Genomic DNA, 24,366 nt, shown 5'->3' on the forward strand with positions numbered 1-24,366 from the left:
TTAAGAAAGTGCCCTGCAATGCAGGGGACTTGGGTTCAATTCCTGGTCAGGGAACTAAGATCCCTCGTGCCATGCACTGCAACTGCTGAGCCCACGACCCGCAACAGAAGATCTTGCCTGGTGCAGCGAAAATCCTGCATATGGCTACTAGGACCTGACAAAGCCTAATAAATATTTAAGTGATAATAAATATCAGAGGTTAGAAGTAAAATGGGCAAGTGCCGATCTCATAGGGCTGAGACGAGCAGAAGAGCCACGCATGGTTCATGCACACACAAAAAAATAGTCCCTGCTGTTAGATGAACTCAAAATGGAAAGGGGTATTTAAGCAGCATCTCTAAAGAAGAGATATACCCAAGGAGCCATTGCTTTCAACAGTTTTATTGCTAAACTATCATGATACAAGCCGTATAAAAATACTTTACATATAGCAAAAATAAACTACATTAAACTGAAGATTAAAAACGTTTTGCACGGGAATGTGATGTATTCAAACTCCTTTTAACAGTCAAGATTTTCAAAATCTTTTTTTAAACCTTCCAGCACCACCCCAGGAGAGACTTTTTATTTGTTGGAGAGTTAACAAGGACGTTCTCAACATCATCTCCCTCTGAGGGCACTAGAGGCAACAGCAGGGAGTGAGGCTCTTTGACAAGACGTGTGTCAAGGTGCTCAGCTTGTCCCAGCCGCAGCCTCCATCAGTTCAGGTCAGTCAGTGTGCTGAGAGCACCTGCTGATCGCATTATTTGCATCTGAAGCCCAACTAGGTAGGCGGAGTTTATTCTAATTGGCCAGCAGCCACTTACAGGCAGGGTTTAAATCCTTTCTTCCAGCACTCAACTCCCCAGCTTGTATTTTTGAGAGGGGAGCTGGCTTAGGGAGCACAGCTAGCTCACCAGCCACCAGGAGAGTTTGTATTCAAACAGTTAAGACAGTGGTGTTGGCTATAACTCAAGACACTCATGAAAACTGAGAGAAACTGATGTTTGGGACCAGTTTCATGTGATGCTTCTTTTTCTTAGGCAATCAGTTGGAATGCAGGAAAACCACTTGCATTGGCTGGTTTGGCTCCATGAGATTTATCGCCCAAGACCCAAGATGTGTTGGGTACCCCCTAAGGGGCTGGCCTCCAAGACTGAGTTCAGGAAGGTTTACCCCAGCTTGTCAAAAATGTCACAACCCCATGCCTCTTGTAAACGTAAAGCAAACAGTTGTTAACCAGACCCTGACATTCTTTCAATTCTGAACAAAATAAAAAGCACTTGGAAAGGGTTTGACATTTGACATGAAAATAAACAAACTCAAGCCTCCCTTTAGTCCAGAGTGACAAATGAGAACACATGGGCTTCCGATCTGTCTGCACAGGACAGCTCCCACACTGGCCAAGGCTGGCTTCCTGAGAGGGATGGCTTGACCACTGGATGTAAACAAGAAAGGCCGAGTCCGTGCATGTCCGTTCTTAGAAGGAGTCGCCTCGATTGGTCAGGGTGGTGTCTCTGCTGGAGAACTCTGGGCGTCCCTTGGGTGGCGTGTCTGTCTGCCAGGATTGAGTCGGCTCGGTAAGCCGCAGCCTGTGCTTCTGTTCTGTGGACGTGAGTCTTTTTAGACTCCCCATTACAACACAGGCGGTTCTGTCACCTCAGAACCACCTACTGGGGCCCGAGACACTTCCCAGTTCTCAGTGACAAGAAGGCGGCTCAGAGCCGAAGCTGGCAGCGTCCGCAGGCAGCACACAGGTGCCGCTGCCTCCCATGCAGCCATCCCTCCCCTGCCCCTGGACGGGGCTTCCAGGAGACAGGAGATGGGCTCTGAGCTGGGCTTGTTTTGTTCTCCTGGAATGAGTAACACATCTTCAAGAATACATCCTCTCTCTCAAAGAAAAAAAAAAAATCCTCAACAGATATGTAAAAAGAGACATTTGAAAAAGATTTTAACCACTTATAAATATTTTCTATTCCAACAAGGATGTGATATTTTGAGGACAGATACAAAGCATAAAAATACAGATAAGAAAATAAAATTTAATACCATACTCATTAATTTGGGGTTGCCATTATATATTATCAAGCAGCAGGTTTTTTGTACAATACAGGAAGACTCGAAACTTTGGAAATATACTACATTCAGCAACAGGGCAGATTGCTGTTGGAAGGGTTATCTATTTACACGACCTTGGATGTAGCAAGTGCAAACCTCCGCCTAACAGATCCTTCTAACACACGTGCAACACACCCATCTTGACAGTTCAGACATCCTTTTTCTCTCTCTTTGAGGCCCGATTGCCTCTTCCCATACTGAAAATATCTCATGAACAGTTTACTTGGCCAAACTTCCCCCGGCCTCTGTCACTGACAAAACTTTCTTAATTGCTGTCACGTCCTATTACGTTCTCTTGCCTGTTTATGTCTCGAATCTAATGCTTTTGTTTCTCTTTCCTTTGTTATTTGGTATAGCTGCTTATGAAAGTGCTTCCTATAATACCCAGCTAGGATGTCTTAGAAGAAAAGAGTTTGTGTCTTACAGACAGAAGCACATGCATCTATACGTACAGAAATCTGAGCTACTAGGAGGCCCTTTGCACTAACGTGGTTAGAATAGTGGTGGAAAGCGCATTAGTCCTTTTCCACCCCATGCACAAGGCAGCTGAGCGACTTTGCTACAATAGCAGGAAGGCACTTGGGTAAAACATTCAGATAACCGAGGAAAGGCCAAATTCCCTCATGTGCAAAAAAAAAAAAAAAAAAAAAAGGCTCCCAGCCAGGTCAAGTGAGAATAGATTGTTCACCCCTTCCCCGTGAAGTCAGCACTGCTGGAGAGTTCTTTGGGTAAAGCTGCTTAGATAAGGAACTCTTTATCAATGAGGAAGAATTTTGCATCCCAGAAAGCTTGCATCCTGCAATGTTGGTCAGCTTCTGACTGACACTCTGTTGAAAAGAATTTTGCTAAACTCTGCTTGGGGTGGGTGGAAAAGTCCCCCTCCTTGGGGGAAAAGAAATGCTAGGTCCTGACGGAAAGGGTGCAGACAGGTGGCTGCAAAGGCACTCTGTTCTTTCTTTGGAGCCCCGCACACAGCAGGCCCGGGTCACCAGGCCCTGAGTTCTGGTCCAGCTGTCGAAAGGTGCTCTCTCTCTGGGGAGACTTGACAACCAAGCCAGAACTTAGAAAACCCACGGGGAACCCTTAACTGCCACTCGTCTCAGAGAGATTATCAGCTCTAAGGGAGAAGGCCTGAGCAAAGCCTTCCGAAGACTGCTAGGAATATAGGAATACTCACACTCCAGGCAGATTGGGGAGAAGCAATTAACATCTAAGAAAGAATCCCTGGCTTGTCCTGGGGTCACTGCAATTAGTGTAAACAGACATCTGTGTGATTAAAAATTCACCTGCCAGGAACTTGGAGGGTTTTGTTTGCAAAAATTGCCCTGCGGAGACAGACACTGGCGGGTGCACTCCCAGAGATAAACAGGGCGGGGGTTGGGGGGCGGATAAACTGCGCACCCCTTCTGAGTGGTCAGAGCCGAGTGCATCCAAATTGAGGGCTGTGCAGGGGGTGGGTTTGCTTCTATTTAGGTCACTTTTGTGTTGGATGAAGCAGCTAATGTAGATGGGTCTTTGGGGGAGGGGGTGGGTTTCAATGGGTCCAGGCAAAGGTAACCAGCGAACTTTGGGGCCAAATCCTGAGCCTTCTTCCTGGAGGAACCCACCCACTGAAACACTTGGACCTGCCAGCGACCACACTTAACAAAGATACCTGCATGGTGGTTCTTTGGGGTGGTGGGAGGGGATTGCTTCAGCCCTTCTGCCATTCCGTCCCAAAATTCAATGCACATGCTTAAGATTCTTCTTAACTACATTACGGAAAAGCACTTGGGCTGTTGGAGAAAAGTGGGAAGAGCAGAGAGTTGTGAAGCTTGTCCGGCCGCAGTGGACGGTGCTCACCCTGCAGCTGGGGTGACTCCCAGCAGTCCCGTGCAGGGGGGAAAGGCAGCTGGCCGAGAAGGGCCCCCCTCCAGCCAGCTTTTTGAAAGCAGAGGAGGTGGGGGGGAAGCAGACACGTCATAACTTAAGGCCAAGAAGTTTTAACAGGTGAACTTGTATAAGCCAGATCAGGTTTGTTTCTTTTTGCTTCAGAAGCAGAAAATCTAAAAACCAAGCTTGAGCTGTGGCCCATCCACAGTGAGGCCCATGCGACCACTAGGCGAACATGGGCCGGCTTCTCTGTTTCTCTCCAGCCTGTCAGCTAGGTCACGTTTCTTTGGTGGCTCTGTTGGAGAACCTCCTTTCCTTCAAAAGGTACAAGAGTCATATTGGTGACCCGAGAAAGTGAAGGCGAGGGCTGGGGTTCAGTTGCCACGCCACCATCTTCTGTTCCAGCGGGTGGTCTTGATCAGAATGTATCTGGGGTCAGCAGGCACTTAAGGCTTGGATGGGACACGGTCAAAGTCAACGGAGATGCTCTTTGGGATTCAGAGCAAGACCCGGGATGCAGAGAGAGAGAGGAGGCGAGCTGGGGAATGAAGGTTAGCTTTCAGCGGGTACTTGGCCCTGCCCGCAGCCCCGAGGCAGGGTTGATGCTAGGGCGGAAGGCTAGGAGGCCTGGGAGGCTCCGGGGTCAGCGACGTGGACGGTGTCATTCATGCTAATGACTTCTACGTTTGATTTCGGGCAGGAGGTCCTGAAAACTCCTTCCTGATAATTTCATTGACTACAAAAGAAAGAGAAGGGGCAAGTGAGATGGCAGAAAAAACACAAATGTGGTCAGCTTTCTAGAACCTAATTCAAGTGGGCTGTTTTTTAAAACAGGTTTTCGTGCTTTGCGATAATACATTCGACAGCTTTTAACATAAGAAATGCCTTCCCACATTGTGACACCCCCCATCCCCTGAAATGATGCTATTTTGTGGTATGGGTTTGTTAGTGAAAATTGCCCAAATGGTAACTTTTAAAAATTGTGGTGGCAGAAATGGGAGCTGGGCCACGGGCACGATTTACGGAACACACACTTCTTTTTATTGGATGCACTGAGGTGCTCTACTTATACCAAACTCTGTCTGTTACTAGGACATCCAGAAGACACCCACTCTGTGACCAAAACACAACTTGACCCACAAAACCTACAGCTCTCAAGAGGGGCCTTTAAAAGGAGAGAGGGCGGAGCCGCCACGAAGACTAGGCCTCAGTGCAAAGGAAGCCTCCATCTCTCCCAGCACGAGCAGGCATTCCACCCCTCACCCCTCCTCCCAGGTCACACTATGAGCCTTCTCAAGTAGCAGCATCCTCCAGGGGCCCTGGAAAGTTCCATTACCCCCTGCCCCAGGAGACTTTGGGGAATCAGCAGGGAACCAAGAAGGCGACGCCACCCACTAGCGTCAAGGAACTAGCCCTCCTCTCCCCTTCTCACCGCTCCTCTGAGGCACTCTGCTCTGTTGCTGGATGAGCGGGGTTTAACTCTCAGCTCCCGCACTAAATGGGCTGTGTGACCTCACCTCTCCGTGCCTGTTTTCTGCAGAGTCTGCAGAGTGAGACTCCTTATTGTGTGGACACTTCAAGATGGTGAGGATGCTGGGTTCTGAGGTGCACGCAGGAGCCGCACGTGAGGCCAGGTGCCCAGCACCGTGCAGCTGTAGCTGTGACGGGCAGTGCCTGCCCCATGCTTCGTGCTGGACAGGAAACCCAGTGCTCTGCATCAGTGGGCTCTGCTTCATGGCAGAAAAGAATCGGCACCCTCCCTGTTCTTCAGATGTGCGCTGAGAGCAGGTTCAGGGAGAGGTCGAGGGTTCAGGGTCCAGAGCCAGGTGGCTGGGGCTGGACACCCACCCGGCCACTCCCCCCGCCCCCCCCCCCCCACTGGGTGAGCCTGGCCGTGGTGATGGAGCTGCTCTGTGCCTCCGCTTCCCCCTCTGCGCGTTGTATAAAGACATGCCCTTCTGTCTACAGTTGTTGAGGCGCTTAAATGAGATAACACAAAATTACCCCAGTCCTCAGCGTACAGCAGATGCTGGTGTGCAGGGTGGTATGTGCAGATGTCCTATGAGAAAGTGACCGTGTACAGAGTGACAACTGGTTCTCGAGAGCAGGAACGGACCCACTGATAGGAACTCAAGAGGATGGCTCCGTGAGTTCAGCTAACCAGCTCTAACCGGGCACTGACTGTGTACCAGCTGACTCCCAGGAGCGGGCTGAAGAACCCCCCCCACCCACCCCCTCCCCGGCCTCTGGGAAGCGTGAGGGGCTGGGGGTCCTGGGCGGGGGCCGCGGGGCAGGAGCGAACGCGCGGTGCCAGGGGCGGAGGTGGGGCTCGGTGCGGCTTCACGCGAAAGCTTTTCAAAGCCCGGATTCTGAAGGGCTTCCTGTTTTCTCAACCTAGGAAGCCAAGAGGAGTCAATCCTCAATGGAAACTCTCCACCGCCTCAGTTTTCTAAAAATAACCGCTGGGCAGAACCGCTGGCAGCGCCGCGCTCACCAGAAGGGTCGTTTCCCTCCTCGGGTCTGCGGGGCGGCCAAGCCCCCGGCCCGGTGGACAGGGCCCACCCCGGCTCTCAGCCCGCGGGCGCTGGGCCCCAGGCCCCGCGCGCCCACGGCGGCCCTCTGGGGAGAGGAACCTTTCGGAAACCTCAGGGCTCCGCCCCTGCCGTGGCCGAGAACTTCTCGCGCAGAAGCGGAGGTGGGTGGTGCCCACGGCTGTGGCCTCAGGGGCTCTGGATAAAGTGTGGGCTCCACGTTCCTCGAAGAGGGGGTCTCAACAGGACCACCTCACCCCGACTTGAGAGGCCCCACCTCTGCGACCTCGAGCCCTGGGGTGGGAGGGGAGAGGCGCCGCTGCCCTGAGCTGACTCTGGATGGATCTCATGATGTCAGCAGGCAGCTGACATCATGTGTCCGCCCCCCGCGGCCCTGCCGCCTCTTCTCTGTCCCATCTCAGCCTCCCTTCCTCAGTCCAGCCCACTGCATGCTTTGCTGTCACTGTTTAGTCGCCAAGTCATGCCCGACTCTTTGTGACCCCATGGACTGCAGCCCACCAGGCTCCTCCCTCCATGGGATTTCCCAGGCAAGAATACTGGGGTGGTTTGCCATTCCCTTCTCCAGGGGATCTTCCAGACTCAGGGATCGAACCCACGTCTGCTGCATTACAGGCGGATTCTTTACCACTGAGCCCCCAGGGAAGCCCCTACCACGTGCTAAAGGTCCCCTTTACCCCAGAGCCCTGCCCTGGGCCCCTGTTTCCCCTGGTCTAGTCCCCACTGTGACCTGCCTCCTGTCGCCCTCCCGAACCCCTGCAGCCAGCCACGGGCTTGTGCTCTGCGTGCTCTCCAGGCCGGGTGTGTGCCTCCCGCCTCTGCCCGGCTGCGGGTCTCCTCGCCTCTTCTGCTTTTCTCCCTCACTTCACTAAGGCTCTGCTTGGCCCTGGCCCTGGGGACAAGCAGCAGAGACACCCCCCGCCCATGGAGCTCAGTCTCCTCCATGTACCAGTTCCCAGCAGTTCCCGATCCTAGTTCTTCAGTTTTCTTGTTCCCTCACAGCACCCGGGCTCGTGAAGATGCCTTGGTACGTGGGAAGCACTCAGTAACATATTAATGAGAAAGCAGAGCTTAGCAAGAGGCTCAGTAGCCTCAGGACACTCTGTCCACACTGGGATTTGGCTCCAGGTCGGACTCTGAGGTCTGAGTGTGGAAGCCCAGTCTTCCAGGTCACTCCCATCAGCATGCGAGCGTCCTGGGCACCCATTGCATGCCACCTCCTCCCAAATCCGGCCACGAGCAGTTCTCCAAATGGCTCCTCTCCCTGTCCATATCCTGACTTCCCTCCTGCCCCTCTTCCTGAGTATTACCTTTGCCTGGAAGCCACCTTATGTTCCTTCCCTGGGGTCCTGACTCCCTCCGGAAGCAAACACTGAGTCCTCCAGGCTCTCTGCCCCTCCTCCCAGTCACCTGTCTGCTCGCTGAACCGTGCACGGCAGCACGCATCTTAGCCCACCATGAGGACCCTACACCACCAGCCTGGGCCACCTGGTTTTTCTCTTATCCAGATGACAGATGGGTTGTTGGTAGGTTGCTTGCCTGGAGCTTCTTCTCTGTTAAAGAATAGAAGCTGTTCACTTTTTTTCAGAGCTGTGTGCCAGGCACTGTACCAAGCCCTCAGTTACTTCTCAGACCACACCTAGCAATACAGTCATCCTCATTTTGTAGATGGAGAAAGACAGGCAGTCACCTGGCATAGCAGATGAAGGGGGAGGGATCAGGATTTGAACCCACAGCCCATTTTATTAACCTGTACATTCATTATATGGCTTCACCTTATGGGTAAAGAGACTGCTGTGAAGCTTGCTGGCCATCACCTTTCTTCTAGGGCCCTGGAACCCTTAGCATCATTTGTATGAGTCAGGAAAGACCAGGGCAACCTCTGCTAGGTGAATGAGCAGAGGCGTGTGTGCTGAGTGGTTAAGGTGGTCACTGAGAATCACTTTCTTGGAACAGAATTGAGGCCAGCAGCGTTCAGTCTGCCACAGACACCGCTGACCTTTCATTACCCTTATAGAGAGGGGCCGTGATGAAAACACGGATGTCGCACACGGCTACAACCTCAGGGTGACTTCTAAACGGGACACCCAGGGCTGAAACCAGAAAGAAAAGACAGACAGATGGAAGTATATAAAAATTATACATTTTTCTTTAAAACACCATAAAAGAAATATGTAATGTTTTCAGGTTACATGACAAAGGTCATTTATATATAAAGAGATACTACAAATCAATAACAATCCTAATAGCTACAGACATAAAAAGAATATAGCAGGGGTTAAAAAACTTTTTCTATAAAGGGCCGGATAAAAATATTTTCAGCTTTATTATAGCCCCTTACTCAGTATCTCAGCTCTGCTTAAAAAAAAAAAAAAATGAAAGCAGCCACATAATATGTGAGCAAATGGGCATGGCTGTGTGCCAATAAAACTTTGTTTAACGAAACAGGCTGGGGGCCGCATTTGACCTGAGAGAGAGTTCCCCAGCTTTAGTAAACACACCAACGGTAAAGAAGAAAAGGAAAGCAGAGTGTGTTTTCTTTCCCTACTTTTCCGGGGTACCAGTCCGGGGAATCAATGCCTTTTACTAGGACTGTTCATCAAACAACTCTGGGTTGATTAGTGTTCAATTTCTTGAAGCTAATTTCTGCTAGCACCCCACTCTGCCTCAGGAATTTTCCGGTTCACTTGCGGGCCGGGACCTCTGCATGCCGGCTTCCTTCTCCGAACCGAGCTCGGAGGTTCTCCAGAGAATGGCCACTCAGGGTTGCACACAGAAACCCACACAGATAGACCAGAGGTGCCACTTAAAACTTTCCAGGGAATTTTGACTATTCTAGGCTTTCTTCCCTTTAACTGCTGACTTTGGAACTTAATCCCCTGAGAAAGAAGCACCGGGAAGGAGGGGACGGGCCTCATCCTGTTTCTCTCCCAAACCTCAGGCATGTTTTCCCAAATCTGGTCAGACCGTGTGCGGGCCCTCGAGAGCCCGGGGCAGCCAGAGAGTGGCTCCTGGAGCAGGGAGGCCGCGCGCTCGAGGCTGGACGCCGAGTCTGTGCGTTTCGCTCCCGGAGCAGGGTGCGCTGACGGGGCGGCCAGACCCCTGCGGGCCTGCTCCTGCGCGGGCTGCTCTTTTCCCGCCGGGGCCCGAGCGGCGCCAGCGAGGTGGCTGGACCCCAGGGCGGCCGAACCAGAAGGCCCGTGCTGCATTCTCCGGATGTGTCCCCCTCTTGCCCCAGCTGCGCTCAGGGAAAGCCACTCTGAAGGCCAGGCATGAGCTCCAGAGCTGGCCTGCTGTGTCCTGAGCACCAGGTCCGACTGCCCCACGAGCCAGCGGAAAGGGGGCCGTTGCCAGCGGGGGACATTGCTTCCCCTGTGACTGGGGTTTCACAAGCTTTTCACTTGCTAAGTGCCTCCACAGCCTTTCTCCCCTCCCAGCCATCCCCACGGGCTCTGGAGGCACTGAGAGCTGGGGAAGAGCTTTCTAGAAGGCCCAGGCTTCAGAGGCTCAGTGGAAAGGACAAAAAGCCCCTTGATGAGGCCTGTAGCCCAAAGCTGTGGGTGGGGTCTGAAGAGTTACGTGATGGTAAGTCCCCTCTGAGGCCATGCAGAGCAGAGGCAGCCTGCCAGCGTTCCCGGGCCCCTGCGAGGTCACAAGCATTGCCAAGTTCTAAGATCAGGGAGGGAAGAAGCGCGTTCAGGAGGCTCTTTGACAGCTGCCTGAGTCTGAGCACTGATCCTTAGCTGCATTTTTGTCATCCTGGCCCCCGGACGCAGACTTCACGGGTGGGACTCTTAGTTCCCGCTGGGTGTCCAGTCAAGGGCCACTGACGTTAATGGTGCCTTTGCACTGTCGATGGTGTTTGAGAGTCACTGGTGGGGAATGTGCTGGGAAACCCTCCCCCTGCTAAGGTTCATGCTGCTGCTGGGAAGTTTTGGTACGTCTCGGCGGGCGTCCTTCTCTGGGAAACAGGGTTTGGGATGTCAGCTCCACCGTGTGTGCTGATGGAGGTGACACTGGATAGTTACTTTTATTGGGTTTTCAGCGTGGGACGTGTGCTGCTGCTGAGGCCTCTGGGTCTGGCCTGTGATGGAGGGAACCCGCTTTCACTGACAAATGGACGATTAACACATCAATGACCAGGGGGTTTCTGCAGAAACTAATGCCTGTGGCTGAAATGCGTCTCCTGTCAATAATGTCTTTAAAAAGTCACAGCCCAGTAGAACATCAAGAGGCACATAAGCCAGAAATACTGGCACTGGCTGGCCTCTGGCGAGCCCTCACCATCTGCTGGGTACGGTGCGCCCTCCCTGATTCTAACCACCTGCAGGCGAGTGAATAACAGCAGTGGCAGCTGAGGCGCAGGAAGGTAAAGGGCAAGGTAAAGGCCCAGGTGGGCTCTACCCCCAGAGCCTCCTGCTCCGGTGCGGTCACCTGGGCTCTGCACAGGCCCAGATTCCAGGGTTGGCGGTGGAGGGGGGATCTCCTGAGCTCAGTGGGAAAACCACACACAGCTCTAGCCTAGGTCCAGAGCCTGGTTTCCCATTCAGAAGTCGAGTGGTGGGTTAACCCCTTCCAAAGCACCGAAGAAGGCCCCTCGGGGGAGGTGGAGCTTTGAGTTGACGACCGGACTGGAGACAACTCAAGTACTGGGCACCTCCAGAGGTTTCTGATCTGCCTGCCCCCCCTCTCGTTCCCCAGTGCAGAACGCCCCATGACTGATGGAGAACACGTTCCCTCACTGCAAACACCACACACGGGGTACAAAACCGCCAGGGAGCTGACTCAGGGCAGGAGCAGAGCTTCCAGAGGCTGGGACCCAGCTCTGCTGCCTCCCCCCTGGGAGAGCATGCAAGCACCCCACGCCTCGTAGCCACCCCCTATGCCCCACCCAGCCGCTGGCTCCAGCCTTCGAGAATCTCAGGTATGCTCCCTGGGGGTGGTGGGGTCTAGCCCTCAAGAGTAGGAAATGTTGGAAAATGAGAGGGCCTTCAGGTGGTAGTTTTCCTTTAATTAAAAAAAAAAAATCAAGGTAAGGAAACACACAGCTGGAAAACAAAAGAAAAGGCAGAAGATATCAATTACCTTTAACTTTGATTTCTCGGATCAAAGATCACAGTCATTCTGTTTCATAATATGTTTTGTATCCAGCTAAGGTGTGTGTCTATCAGCTCTGAAAAAGATGTGCAAAACCATTTTTGAGAAGAAAAAAAAAATCACCTCTATTACACTTCCAACTCATGCTAATATTATCCATTTAATGAGTAGCTGTTGACCCAGGGCCTCTCAGAACCCAGAATAGAATTCAACCCTCTGGCCATAGTTTAAGCCCCCAATTCTGTATGGTCTTAACATCTGAGCCAGAATTCACCCCAAACCAGGGTAATATCACTGAGATGAGGAACGTGGTACAAAGAAACAGGGATCTCTGAAATCAAAGTTCATCAGCAAAGATAACGGTAGTTTTTTTTTTTTTTTTTCTGTAAAGTGAGACAAAATGACTGTATTGCCAGTATGCCGTGCAATTTCAAATCATGGCCAGCTAAAGAGATAACACTGGCAGACCAGAAAATCAGAATCTGATGACGCAGCTACTCAAAATGTAACCACCTCCTGCAGGCTTTTCTGTCTACGCTACATTTGACCCCTGCTTCCTCCGCAAGAGAGAGACAACCTCAGTGGGCATGCAAATTCTCACCCCTGTACACTTTCTTCCTGTTTTTCTCTGGTTGACAAGTTACTATTTTTATAGTCCCTGCCCAACTGAAGGTGCTCAGCAAGGAGATGGGAGCTTTGTATTTCACAGGCTTTCAGTTATATCCCATTCTCGCTTCCATTTAAAATAGCCCCGCTCTGTAGCTGTAGCATGCCGACAGCTTTCAAAGTACTGGTTTTCTCAATCCCTCTTTAAAGTGGCCGAATTAGAAGACCAGAGTGCGTTTTGAGTGCTTGATTCAGAAGTATTTTCTGGGATTAGTTTCTTGCAGGGAATGACCTCGCCTTTCCCTAGATGCAGCCTTATTTACATCCTTAGGTAAACCAGGATAGTCTCTCAAAAAGGCACGAGCGCCCTGCATGCTCATCTGCAAGGCAGAGGACACGCAACAGTGAAGTCGCGTCTGCAGTTCCAGGCAGTCCCGTGTGCTGGGCTCTGGTCAGGGCTGGTCTGATTGGGACTGGCTGGGTTAGGCACAGGCTGCTGCTCATCCCCCCTCTCCTCCTCCGTAGTGGCCGTGAACACAGTTGGGACCATGCATTTCAGGTCCTCTCCTGAAGCGGAAAAGCCCACAGGTGGCTCCCTCACCCTCTCTCCTGTCTCTGCTACTACACACTGGCTGGTTCCAAATCCAAGGCAGACGGCTGTCTGACCGTTCACCACTCAGGGCCTTAAAATGACCAAAGGACTCTTTTCAGCCCAGACCTCACCCCTGAACGTCAGACTTGGACATTAAACTGCCCTCGAGGCATTCAAAACTTCACAGTCAAAACCCGTCCCCTGACCGTCACCGCCATCGCCCCCGGCACCCCGCTCCTCTCCTTCCATGGTAGGAAACGTGCCCGCCCTCCTTCCGGTCGTTCAGGTCAATCTTGGTCACAGCCCACATCCTCTCCAGATAGAGATGCTCCTGGGTCTGCCCTCAAAGTCTGCCCAGAAACTAAGCCTCTCCCACCTCTTGTCTGGCCCCAGCACTGGCCCTCCCCCGTCTCTGCTTCTGTTCAGGGTTCCTGGTCCTCCCCTCAACCCAGCTGGTCCTCTTGGCACTTAAGGCACAACATATGGCCTTGGTGGCTGCTCCTGGAAAAAAATGGCTCCAAGGTGCTAACATGGCCAAGATGCTTGCACTTTATCCACCAGTTCAAGCGGGCCTCCCTGGTGGCCCAGCAGGAAAGCGTCCACCTGCCAATGCAGGAGACACGGGTTTGATCCCCGGATCGGGAAGATTCCTGGGGAAGGAAACGACAACCCACTTCAGTATCCCTGCCCGTGAAATCCTGTGGACGGAGGGGCCTGGTGAACTATAGTCCGTGGGGTCACAAGAGCTGGGCGCGACTGAGCAACGGCAACCGTTCAAGTTGCACTGAGTTGGGGCGGGCACCGTGTACACGTCCAAGGTCACACCCTTGGAGCCCCACTTTTGAATCAAGGTGAAACCCCTGCAGCAGCAGCAGGTCCCCCAGGAGCCCAGGGCTGCCCCAGCTCCACACCCGTCCCCCTGTCAAGAGTTCAGAGAGTTCATAAAACATCACACTGATCGGTTTGGTTGCAGACTTTTGAGGTGCAACTTCCTGTTCAGTTATGAATTTTCACCTTTTGATCGTCTGCTGCTTGGTGGAAGGCAGGCACCAGGAGCCAGAGGCAGGGCCTGTCTCAGTTCAGCCGAGACCTTGACCACAGCCCTCCCACTCTGCAGGAGGTTGCCCAGGCCCCTTCCTTCCTCCTCAGTTATCTCTGGGGACGGGGGCTCTGATGACCACTTCTCCGGCCACGTTCCTGAGGCAGAGAAGGACGGAGCGGGCCCTCCAGGAACTGCCCTGGCTCCGCGAGTGCTAGCCCCAGATCAGGACTCCTCACACGCGTGAGATCATCGAGCTGCCCTGGGGACGGGTGAGAATGCAGTTTTGCAGCAGCAGGACTTGACATGAAAGCACTCAGGCAGCGCGATGTGAAGTCTGACAACCTCGGCCTGAGCCTCTGTTTCCCACACAGCGGGGATCAGGACACCTCCTTGGAGACCCTGCTGGGAGACGCAGCTGCCTTAGTCACAGGCAGATGCTCATGAGCTCAGCCGTACAGACCGTAAAGAAGAAAGACGGAAGGACGAGAAGAAGCTGTGGAGGGAGGCAGGTCAGCCCGTTCCGTGCTCCCCAGGAACCAAGAACACAGCTCTGTTTCCCTATGTGGCTAAAGACGAAGTCCACGCCATTGGTCAGCTGTTAGTAATGTGGACACGGAGAGAGAAGGCAGCGTTTAGAGTTACAACGCGCTCCCTCAGCGACACCAGGAAACCGCCCAAAGGCAGGGAAAGAGGCCGCCTGGTCCCAGAATTGCTGCCCCTCTTTTGCAGTCTTCTATGAGGCTACCGCTGAGGGCCAATAGAGTGATGATGGGCACTTTTCCAGTCCTCAGCATAAATCAGTAAATTGCCCTGCTAGTCTCGTGGATTTAGGATACGGATTAGGAATGGTTCATTGATTTTCACAGAGAATCAAGACGAAAGCGCAGGGTGTCAGCAGATAAGAGACAAACTCAGTCTGTCACCTGGCAAGTTCTACAAGCTTCCAGCCTCCTGAGACCACAGCACACATCTGAAGGGGATGGCGTTCAGTGGGAAGTCTGCGTCAGAGGAGGCAGGCTGCTCTTGGTGGGGGCTGAGTCACTTAAGTCGTTTCCAACTCTCTGTGACCCCAGGGGCTGTAGCCCTCCAGGCTCCTCTGTCCAGGGAATTTCCCAGGCAAGAATACTGGAGTGGGCTGCTACTTCCTTCTCCAGGGCTCTTTCCAGCCCAGGGATTGAAGCCGGGTCTCCCGCACTGGTGGGCAGATTCCCTCTCACTGAGCTGCCAGGGAAGCCCGGACTGGTCGTGGTGGTGGTGAAGTCGTTGAGTCGTGTCCGAGTCTGCGACCCCACGGACTGTGGCCTGCCAGGCTCTTCTGTCCATGGGGCTCTCGAGGCAGACTAGTCTTGGGAATGTTCAGTTTAACACTTTTATAATGGAAACTCCAGGGTCCCTCCCAACCAGTACAGAATGTGATACCATCTTCTCCATCCCCCGCTTTTTCCATGATTACACATCAACTTACCATCTAGGGAGAAACTTTCTCTAAGCTAGAGAAACTCAGCCTCTCTCTAAGCTACACTGCCCTACCAGGAAGGCACCAACCAACTGTATCAACTGAGACCTGAGCTGAGCTGAGTTCTTCTGCCCCGTCCTTTCCTCCAATTCAGCAGAATTTCTTCCGATTACACGTAGCTAAAGAGGTACCTCTCCTATCAAGCAACCGCACGGCTTCTAAGGTAGCAACCACAGGCAGGAAAGCATTCTGAACAACACGCTTGCCTCCTCGTCCCCTGCCACTTCATCCTGGCCTTGGCCCCAGAGCTCTGCCGAGCGGCATCAGCCACAAAGCAAGCATTGCACAGTGGGCCGTTGCCTTTAAAACAAAACGAAAGAGAAGCACTTGTCACTCCGTCCAGTTGAGATTCGGGAGAGAGTGATCCAAACCCACAGCTCAGCCTGCAACCACAAATGAGATGATAAAATAAATACCTAATTGTCTGGGAAGCCAGCTTTGTCTTTGGAGGTTAGAGGCATTAACCAAGCATTTCTGTGAGGATGTCTGTGTCTCCTTAGCCTTGCCTGTGCGGGAGAGGGGACTGAGGCGGGTCAGACAAGCCAGGTGGGTGAGCAGGGAAGCGCGGGGCGAGAAGACACCGCTCCATCCTGAGCCCCGTTCCTCGTGTCACACAAGCGCACGGAAGTCCCGTGAGGCCTCTGAGAAAAAGTCCAAATCTGCAGGCCTGCCTCGCACCACCTTTCCTTCAAAAACCAGCATAGCTCCTGCTGCTTTGAAAGGATTCACTGGCTATTTGCTGAATCACCTAGTCTCATCTCCACCTTATCCTTCCATCAGTTCACCTTGCAGATTGTTCTGTCCTGCCATGTACCACGACCCGCTGACCCACAGCCCACCCCCTACTCCCCCCCAGCAAGAAGGACACCCTTACATTTGTCCATGTGTTTCCAGAGCCCGACCTAAGCCCACCGCCCCCAAGGAGGCATCCTGGCCACTTCATGCTCCATCAGGCTTAGGCATTTGGTCCTGAAATTGGCCCCCGAAAGTTTTCAGCCACATCTGTCTCCCTCTCGAGGCCCTCAGCCCAGTTTGGTGTAAGAACTGACGGACCTCACTGTCCGTCCAGCGAATGCTGTCTCCGAATGCACCTGGCGAGCCCACACCGTGGAGCCCCTTGGACAGCCCGCCCGTGGCCCGCCCGAGGAGGAGGAGGAGGATGGGCAGGGCCAAGGAGCTGGGTGACCACGAGGTACACCTGGGGCCTGGGCTCCCCGGCCACCCTGTGCAGGCCAAGAAGCCACTGGCTGCCTGGACCAAGCAGGTACCAGACCCTAAACTTTTCCCTGTGAGAGTCACAGGTCCAGGCCTGGCATGGACGGCTCGCACCTCACAGAGCCCTTGGAGTGCACAGCGAGGACTATGTGTGTGACAACACCCTAGGTGTCCCTCAGATACCTTAACTCTCCCAGGACACGTGAACAGAACCCCAACTCCTGACTCAGGCCCCTCGATCAAACCTTCACCTTGCTCGGACAGCACAGTTTGTGCTAGGGACCCAACTGTGTCCCGCAGCGTGCCATGTGGAAGCCCGGACCCCCAGTGCGATGGTGTTTGGAGGTGGGCCTCTCCAGTCTCTGGAATTCTGCTATGACAGCTGCTCTGCCCAAGACCACCACTCTCTGATCTCTCTGCATGTGCCCCACCCCGGGCAGGCGTCCGCCAGCTTGGCACCCAGGGTCACGGTTGGGGCAAGTGAGCTCACGGGTGTGAGCAAGAAGCAGGCGCTGTGGGGCCCCGGCATGCTCCCCAGCGCCACACACACCCCAGCGAAGCCGCCTCTCCCTGCTGCGCACCCGGCCTCTCTGGACACAGCCAGCCTCGACTGAGGCCCGGTTCCTCTGGCCAACAGCCCCCTTTCCCTCCCACCCTGACCTCTCCGGTGTGGCCTTTCTGTGTCTGGCGGGGTCGTACGTGTTCAGGGTGGTGGCACGGCTGCCGGGTGCAGGGGCTGAGTGCTGTGGGGAGGGACCTACACCCAGGGCAGAGCCACAGGGAAGCACCAGCGGGGAGCCAGGCTGCCGGGGCCCAAGTCCGGCCGGCTCGGCCCTGCCGCGGATGAGGCAAGCCTTGACCCACTCTGCACCTGCCCTGCAGAAAGTGGGCGATGCTGGTTCTTAATCTGAGAGGGAGTTTTACCAGTTTTAGAGGGAATCAATGAGTTGACACAGGTGCTGTAGACAGCATCCAGTGTGTTGCAAGCACCCCCCGACACACATTCACCGATGAAATGGGAGCCAATTGCTTCACTTCGTGGACCTCAGTTTTTCATCTGTGAAATGAGTGTCTCTTAGAAAGACAGTCGGAACAATGCAAGGTGACAGAAAACCCCATGTTGGCCTCCATTCCAATTAACATGGTTAGTGTGTACTAGTCTACCTCACACAAAACATTTGGTTAACAGATTGAATTGATGGGTGACCAGGCCACCTTCTCTCACCAAAGCACTTTCACCTTGGAAGCTGCTTCTGAGTTTGCAGCGTGGGTGGGTCTGAGGTCAGCCAGGCCCCCAGAAATGCATTTTCACATCCTGCCGAGAGGGCCCTCCTGCCCCCACCCAGGCCAGCCTCCACAGTGCGCCGGCTGCACTGGGCCAGCAGCACGCACAGCAGCCTCTGAGTCACCAACTTTCTGCAAGCCAGAGGCCCCGGAAGCCAAGCCCCTCAGCAGCCCCAGCGTCTCACCAGCAAGACCGCGGAGCCTACGAGAAAAGTGCTCCACCTCGTCCCAAACTGTCCTCAGCTCTCAGGATGAGTAAACACGGCGCTTCTGAGGCTCCGGTTTCGAGTAAGAAGCCGAGGTGCTAAGTGGGTGGAGGGCAGGTCGGTGGCTGGCAGCCAAGAAGGTGCCAAGCACTGGGGGGGAAGGTGCCCTGAGCTGAGCCAGCCTCCGGGGACATGTGCCAGTGCTCACAGAAGCGTAGCACTAGCTGGGCCAGAGCGAAGCCCGCCTTTCCCTCGCACATGGTTACCACGGTGATGGCTCCTGACTGGCGGGGAGGGCCAGCATGGCTCAGGCAGAAGGACCCTGTATCTTGAAGCTCAGGACATGGTAGCATCAGCCCCTCGCTGGGTTGTCATCACTCCATGAGAGCAGGAACCTCGTCTCTCACTCACTGCCGTAACCCCAGCACCAAGGACAGAGCCTGGCACACAGCAGGTGCTCAGTAAATGTTCTTGGAGAGACAGCTGAGTCAATGAATGAGAGACAAACTCCTGACTGTTTTAGATTTAACCAGAATTTGCCCAGTTAATCCTGGTTTTTGATGGCCTCCAGAGGCTGGCCTGAAACCCCAGTTAATAGGAAGGGTGAAGGTCAGCTGTTCTGTTAGCTGCAGATGAAGCCTTCAGAAGCGAGAGATGGCAGGACTTCTGCGGTGGTCCAGTGGTTAAGGATTTGCCTTTCAACACAGGGGAGTAAAGTAATAATTTTATGCAGCAGAATAGTAATTACCATTATTTTTAAATTTTATATCACACTTTCTATCACACTCCATGTGTAATTATTTAATTATAATTAAATAGACCGGGGAGATGCCCTCAGTCTGCTCTGGTAGTCCTACAGATTAGGTATTAACTGTCCCCATTTCACAGGTGATGAAACTGAGGCACAGAGAGATTAAGGGTCATACACAACTTATACAGATGCTAAATCACAGAGTCAGAATTTAAACCTACGCCAGTGTGCCTCAAGCTACCGGAGATGGGAATTCTTTTGTGATTATCATCTGGCAGTCAGAACTTGCTTCTTTGAATGCACCTCGGAGCAGAGACTGGTCCTTGGGAGACCCCAACTTTGATCAGGGTTACACAGTAGAAGTCACCCATCGAGTATTCAAGGAAAACAGAGAGTGCACTAACATAGCATTAACTGTAGTTAATCTAGGGGATGAGATTTAATAAGCAAAGAGTGACTTGGCCCCTTTGGGGCCACAAGGCCAAGCCTGGGGTACAAACCTAAAAGGTGAGATGGTGCTGGATATCCCTAAGACTTAACGCACAGCCAAGGCCTGGGGCTCAGCGAGACACGCAGGACTTGCCTGGTGGTCCAGTGGTTAAGAATCTGCCTTCCAAGGCAGAGGACGCAAGTTCGACCTCTGGTTTGAGGAGCTAAGATCCGACGTGCCGTGGGGCTGCTAAGCCATCGTATCGCAACTACTGAGCCCACGCGCTCTAGAGCCCACACTCCACAGGAGACGCCCACACGCCACAGTGAAGAACCCGCGCAGCCGAAACAGAGAGAGACGGCAGCTTCCCAGGTGTGACTAGAGCCGTCCCCGCTGGCTTCTGTTGGCAATAATCTCCAGCAGAAGAGGGAAGCTGAAGCCCGCTCCCTAGAAACCCACCAGCAGCCTGTGTGTCCAGACCTGAGAGAGCCTGTGCCCGCCCGTGGCATCGCTCTGGCTCTGGTGGCACAGGAGGCATCCTTTCTCCATCTTAGCCTCCCAGGCAGGGGCCCGTCCGACGGGGAGATCCGGGCGATCCCAGAAGGTGACAGAGGTGAGGGGCTGCCTGGCTGCAACTCTCCACAGCTGGACACCCGGTGGCCTTCCATAAGAATCCCATTTGGATGAACTCTCACCAGCCAGCACCAACCCCCTGCTGTGGCCCACGGGTCCCACTTGGCCTCGGAAAAGGCCGTCCCTTTAGCAGCGAAGCTAACGCACTTCTCTTCCTCACTGTCCTCGGCGCCCCTCCCAGCCCGCCTTCTACGCTCCAGGTGCACCAAGCACACTCCTGCCCCAGGGCCCCTGCACTTGCTGCTCCCACTCCAGGGATGCTCTGCCCTTAGAGATCGGCAGGCGTCCCTCAGCAGGATCTCTGCTCGTGTCCCCTCTGGGACGCCCCCCTTCTGGAACAGCAGCGCCCCGGCCACTCTCCGTGCCCCTCAGCCCCACCTCACCTTTGGACACAGCACTTGTTCTAGCTGGTGTTATCATGAGACCACGAGCTCAAGGAGAGCAGTGTGTTCCCTGCAGAATCCCCAGCAGTGGACAATAAGCAGCTGGATGAATGGCCAAGTGAGACAGGGAACAAACAAATGGACAAACTGTGGCTTCTGAGTGTTGGTGACCCAGTGTTGACTCCATCGTGGTCAAACATGGGGTGCTGTAATACCTGTCTCTGCAGAGCGGATGCCAAGAGAAAGAAATCATGTTTTGCTGTCCTAGGGGAAAATCCAGGGGCTCTGAGCTGTGGGCTCCTTATCTGACCGGTGGAGTCCCAGCTCCAGAGTCCCACACGGACCACGGCCCCCAGAGCACCTCGTACCGAGCTCGACACACAGTCGGCATGTTAAGTGACGCCGCGAACAGGCTTAAGACGCAACTGTGGGATCTTTGTTTTCCACTCTGTCCAGCTTCAAGGAGGAGAAACTGTTTCTCCATTTGTGAGCGTCTCTGTTCTGAGTGCATTTCACATGCCAGCTGGGATGTGGCTACAAATTGCCCACGAAAAGACCTTAGCAGCAGGCAGGTTTCTAATAGCAGCCTAGCCTCAGGAAACTGGAGACACTTAGAGATACGAGGGTCAGCTTTCCAGCTACAGCCCTCCGTCATCCCAACCCTGGGGACGTGTCCCCTGCGGCCACTGAGCTTCTAGGGGAGGAGGTGGGTGTGGGGACCACAGGGATGAATTTGTGCGGTGCAGTGCGGCCCACGTGGCAGGGCCAGGGGCCAGAAGGATAGCAAGCCCCTGCGAGGGTGGGCGCATACTCTACTTCTCTCCTAGCAGATGCCCTTGAGCAGGTTTGAGGAGGAGCCCATAAACACACAGTCCTGTACAGTGTCCATTTTCCCCAAGTTGAACGAAGGATTCGATGATCTCAAGTTCACATCAGGATTCAATGCCATTCTGTCAAGCCTGACAAGCTGACCCTCTTAACGTATCTGCAGAAAAGCCAAAAGACACTTACTAGGGAATGACCAGCTGGTGACTAAACCTACCCCAAATCAAGAATATCTACAAGGTGGCTGTGATTAAGAACTGTCTCTGGGGACACACTCTATGGAGCAAAGCTGAGAGACCAGGAAGGCGCCTGCACTCACTTGAAAACACTGTTTACAACACTGACGGGTTACAGGCCCGTAAGGAAAGGATGGACTTCTCCACGGATGAGCTGGGACCACCCCTCATCCACATGGAAAGCAAGGAAATGAGAACCCTACTTTGTTTTGGACATGACAGTCGAATTCGGGTGGACTACAAACTTAAGTGTAAAAGGTAAGACCGTGATGTAAGTGGAAGACAATTTAGAAGCGTCACTCTCTGTCATCCGGGGAGAAAGAGACTTCCTAGACCGGTTCTTCCGGCTCGAGGAGCTTCACAATCACTGGCAGGCTGGTAAAAGTGCTGACTGCTGGGCCCAGCCCTCGCGTTTCTGATTCAGCAGGTCTGGGATGGGCGGGGCCCAAGAATTTGCACTTCTGACATGCTCCCAAGTCACACAGATGCTGTGGGTCCAGTGACACATTTTCAGTAGCACCATCCCAGACGATGCTCAGAAAGCGCAAACCTTTTCAAAGACAAATGTTAACTGTTATAAGTTACTGTTCGTGGAGAGACAGCATCTCGCCCACAGGAGTTGTGCAAACACTCGAGTAATCGTACAGCATCAAACGGTGGGAGGATGCGGAGCCAGGGAATGACTTCTCCGAGGCTGACGGGAGTATAAACTGGTACAACCGCTTCCGAAGACACTTTGGTGCTGTTGACTAACGTGGCAGAAGGGGACGCCCAGTGACCAAGCAATTCCACTTGTAAGTACAACCCAACAGAAACTCTTCTGTGTGCAGAGAAAGGACATTCTGGAAACCACTGTTCTACCAGCATAGGGGTAAAAAAACACCGGGAACAACCAAATGTCCACAATCCATACAGTGGACTGATGAGCTCTACGGTGGACTACGACATGGCAGAGAAAAGAAGAGCAGCTACAGAAACGACAACGTCATGCTGAGGGAAAAAGCAAGCTGAGGAAACTAGTTACAGCATGACCGCATTCATGTAAAGTTCCTAAGCATTCAAGACCCGTGCCGCTCAACATCCTGCTCAGAGACTCAAACAGGTGGTGAAATTATTTTTTTTTTAAAGCAAAGAGACAAACACAAAACTGAGTGAGGATAGCAATTAAGTCTAAGGTGGTAGGGAAGAAAAAATACACTCAAAATTCTGTGCTCCAGGAGCTCGACCCGGTGCCGTGTGACCACCTAGGACGAGGCGCGTGGGGGGCATTCAAGAGGGACGGGGCACGTGTGTACTTACGGCTGATTCACACTGTTGTCTGGCAGAAGCCGACACAGTATTGTAAAGTATCCTCCAATTCAAAATTTTTTCCAAAAAAAATAGTGAAAAAAAACCCTCTGTGCTCAATCCAGGCTTGGAGCATCATGATATGACCACTGCAGAAGAGAGACAGCGGACCCAAGCACCTCTGATGGAGGAACACACCACGACTTAGGAGGGAGCCTTGCCTGAAGCGTCAAACCCAACCTGATCCAGCGCTCGCTTCCCTCCTGACTTACAGGAAATGCTCAGGACGGAGCAACGGTGATCGACGGCACCGAGGAGCTGCAGCCGACAAAACCCAGGCTACGTGCAGGCCACCTGTTTCTCCAAAGCAAGGAGAGCTAGGGGAGAAGATGAAGGGCACCCAGACAGGCGCCATTTCAACAGTTGAGACAAACCATGGGGAAAGGGCATTTATGAGGCAGCAGAGAACCTGAGCATTGAGCCTGACAGTGAAGATTTTAACATACTATATATATAAGATGGGTTTCCCAGGTGGACCAGTGAGTGGTAGAGGATCCACCAGCCAGTGCAAGAGACTCGGATTCCGTTCCTGGGTCGGGAAGATCCCCTCGAGTAGGAAACGGCAACCTGCCCCAGGGTTCCTGCCTGGGGAATCCCATGGACAAAGGCGCCTGGTGGGCTCCAGTCCACAGGTTGCGAAGAGTTAGATGCGACTGAGTATCCACACACACACATATAAAATAGAATATCTGTGTGCAATTAAATCACTCTGTTGTATACCTGCAGCTAACACATTGTAAATGAACGATACTACAATTTTAAAAGTTTTTAATTTAAAAAAAAAGCCAAAAAAAGAGGTTCACTGTGAGAATGAAAATCAGAGAGAAGTTTTTTTTTTAAAGACTCCTCCTGTAGAGAAACAGAACTGAAAGATTTGCAAATACGAAATGTTTTAGAAGGCAGAAGAGTACAAAGACAATGATTATGCTCTTTTTCTTTACACTTGGGGTAGGTACACAGTATTCATTTGTATTATTTTTTATATCTCACGTGTATTTAATGAAGGCCGTCTGGCATTTAAAGGAAAGGGAGAGAGGGAGAGAGAAGGATGGGAGGAGAGAGGAGGTGGGAGACGCGCAGAGGAGAAGGGGGAATGGGGAACCCAGAAGGAAGACGAGACGAGACTGCCTTGTGCCTCCGACCCAAGAACCAGCCCGGGGAACAGCGGCAGCGTGCCCGTGGGGGAGCAGGCGGCGGGGCGGGGGGGCTCTGGCACATAAGGCCCAGGAGAAGGTCACCTCCTCTGAGAGGCCCTCCCAGACCCTGTCCGGAGTCTCCTCCCACAATGTCTGTGTCTCTCCAAAGCGCGTCTCACCATCAGAAACGCGTTTCTGTCCTATTTACCATGCCTTCCCCATCGGGCGGGGACCGCCGCCCAATCACCCGGCACCCGACCTGGCGGCCTCCGCTGTCGAGAAGTCTTCCTGTAAGCTGGCACCTTCTGAGCGCTTGCTCGGTGCCGGGTCCCGGCCTAAGGAAGCTACGTGCATTAACCAGCCAGCATTCACAAGGCTCCCTGAGTAGGTGGTACTGTTATTATTCTTCCCATTTTGCAGTTCAGTAAACAAAGAACTCAGTGGAGGGGCCTTGCTCGGAGTGACGGCCTGCTGCTGGCCGAGCCAGGACTTAAATGTAGGCGGGGGTCCAGGGCACAGGCTTGGGACCGCTCTGCCCTGCCTTCCCGC

The 24,366-nt window shown here is 53.3% G+C and overlaps 1 protein-coding gene across 5 annotated transcripts in view; it reads right to left on the reverse strand.

Annotated features, from left to right (window-relative positions):
* Positions 1-365: 365 nt before the first annotated feature.
* NFATC2 (nuclear factor of activated T cells 2) overlaps positions 366-24,366 on the reverse strand; it is a 156,010-nt gene continuing 132,009 nt past the window's right edge. For 4 of the 5 annotated variants that reach the window (XM_027977332.2, XM_027977330.2, XM_015099935.3 and 1 more), the window contains exon 10: positions 366-4,705. In XM_027977332.2, coding sequence (XP_027833133.1) covers positions 4,650-4,705 — 56 coding nt within the window. In that variant the 3' untranslated portion in view covers positions 366-4,649. Of the gene's footprint in view, positions 4,706-11,603; positions 11,692-24,366 lie in introns of all 5 variants that reach the window. The other variant, XM_042230280.2, reaches the window with a different exon arrangement.

This window comes from Ovis aries, chromosome 13, assembly GCF_016772045.2.
Source record: "Ovis aries strain OAR_USU_Benz2616 breed Rambouillet chromosome 13, ARS-UI_Ramb_v3.0, whole genome shotgun sequence".
Taxonomy (NCBI): domain Eukaryota; kingdom Metazoa; phylum Chordata; class Mammalia; order Artiodactyla; family Bovidae; genus Ovis; species Ovis aries.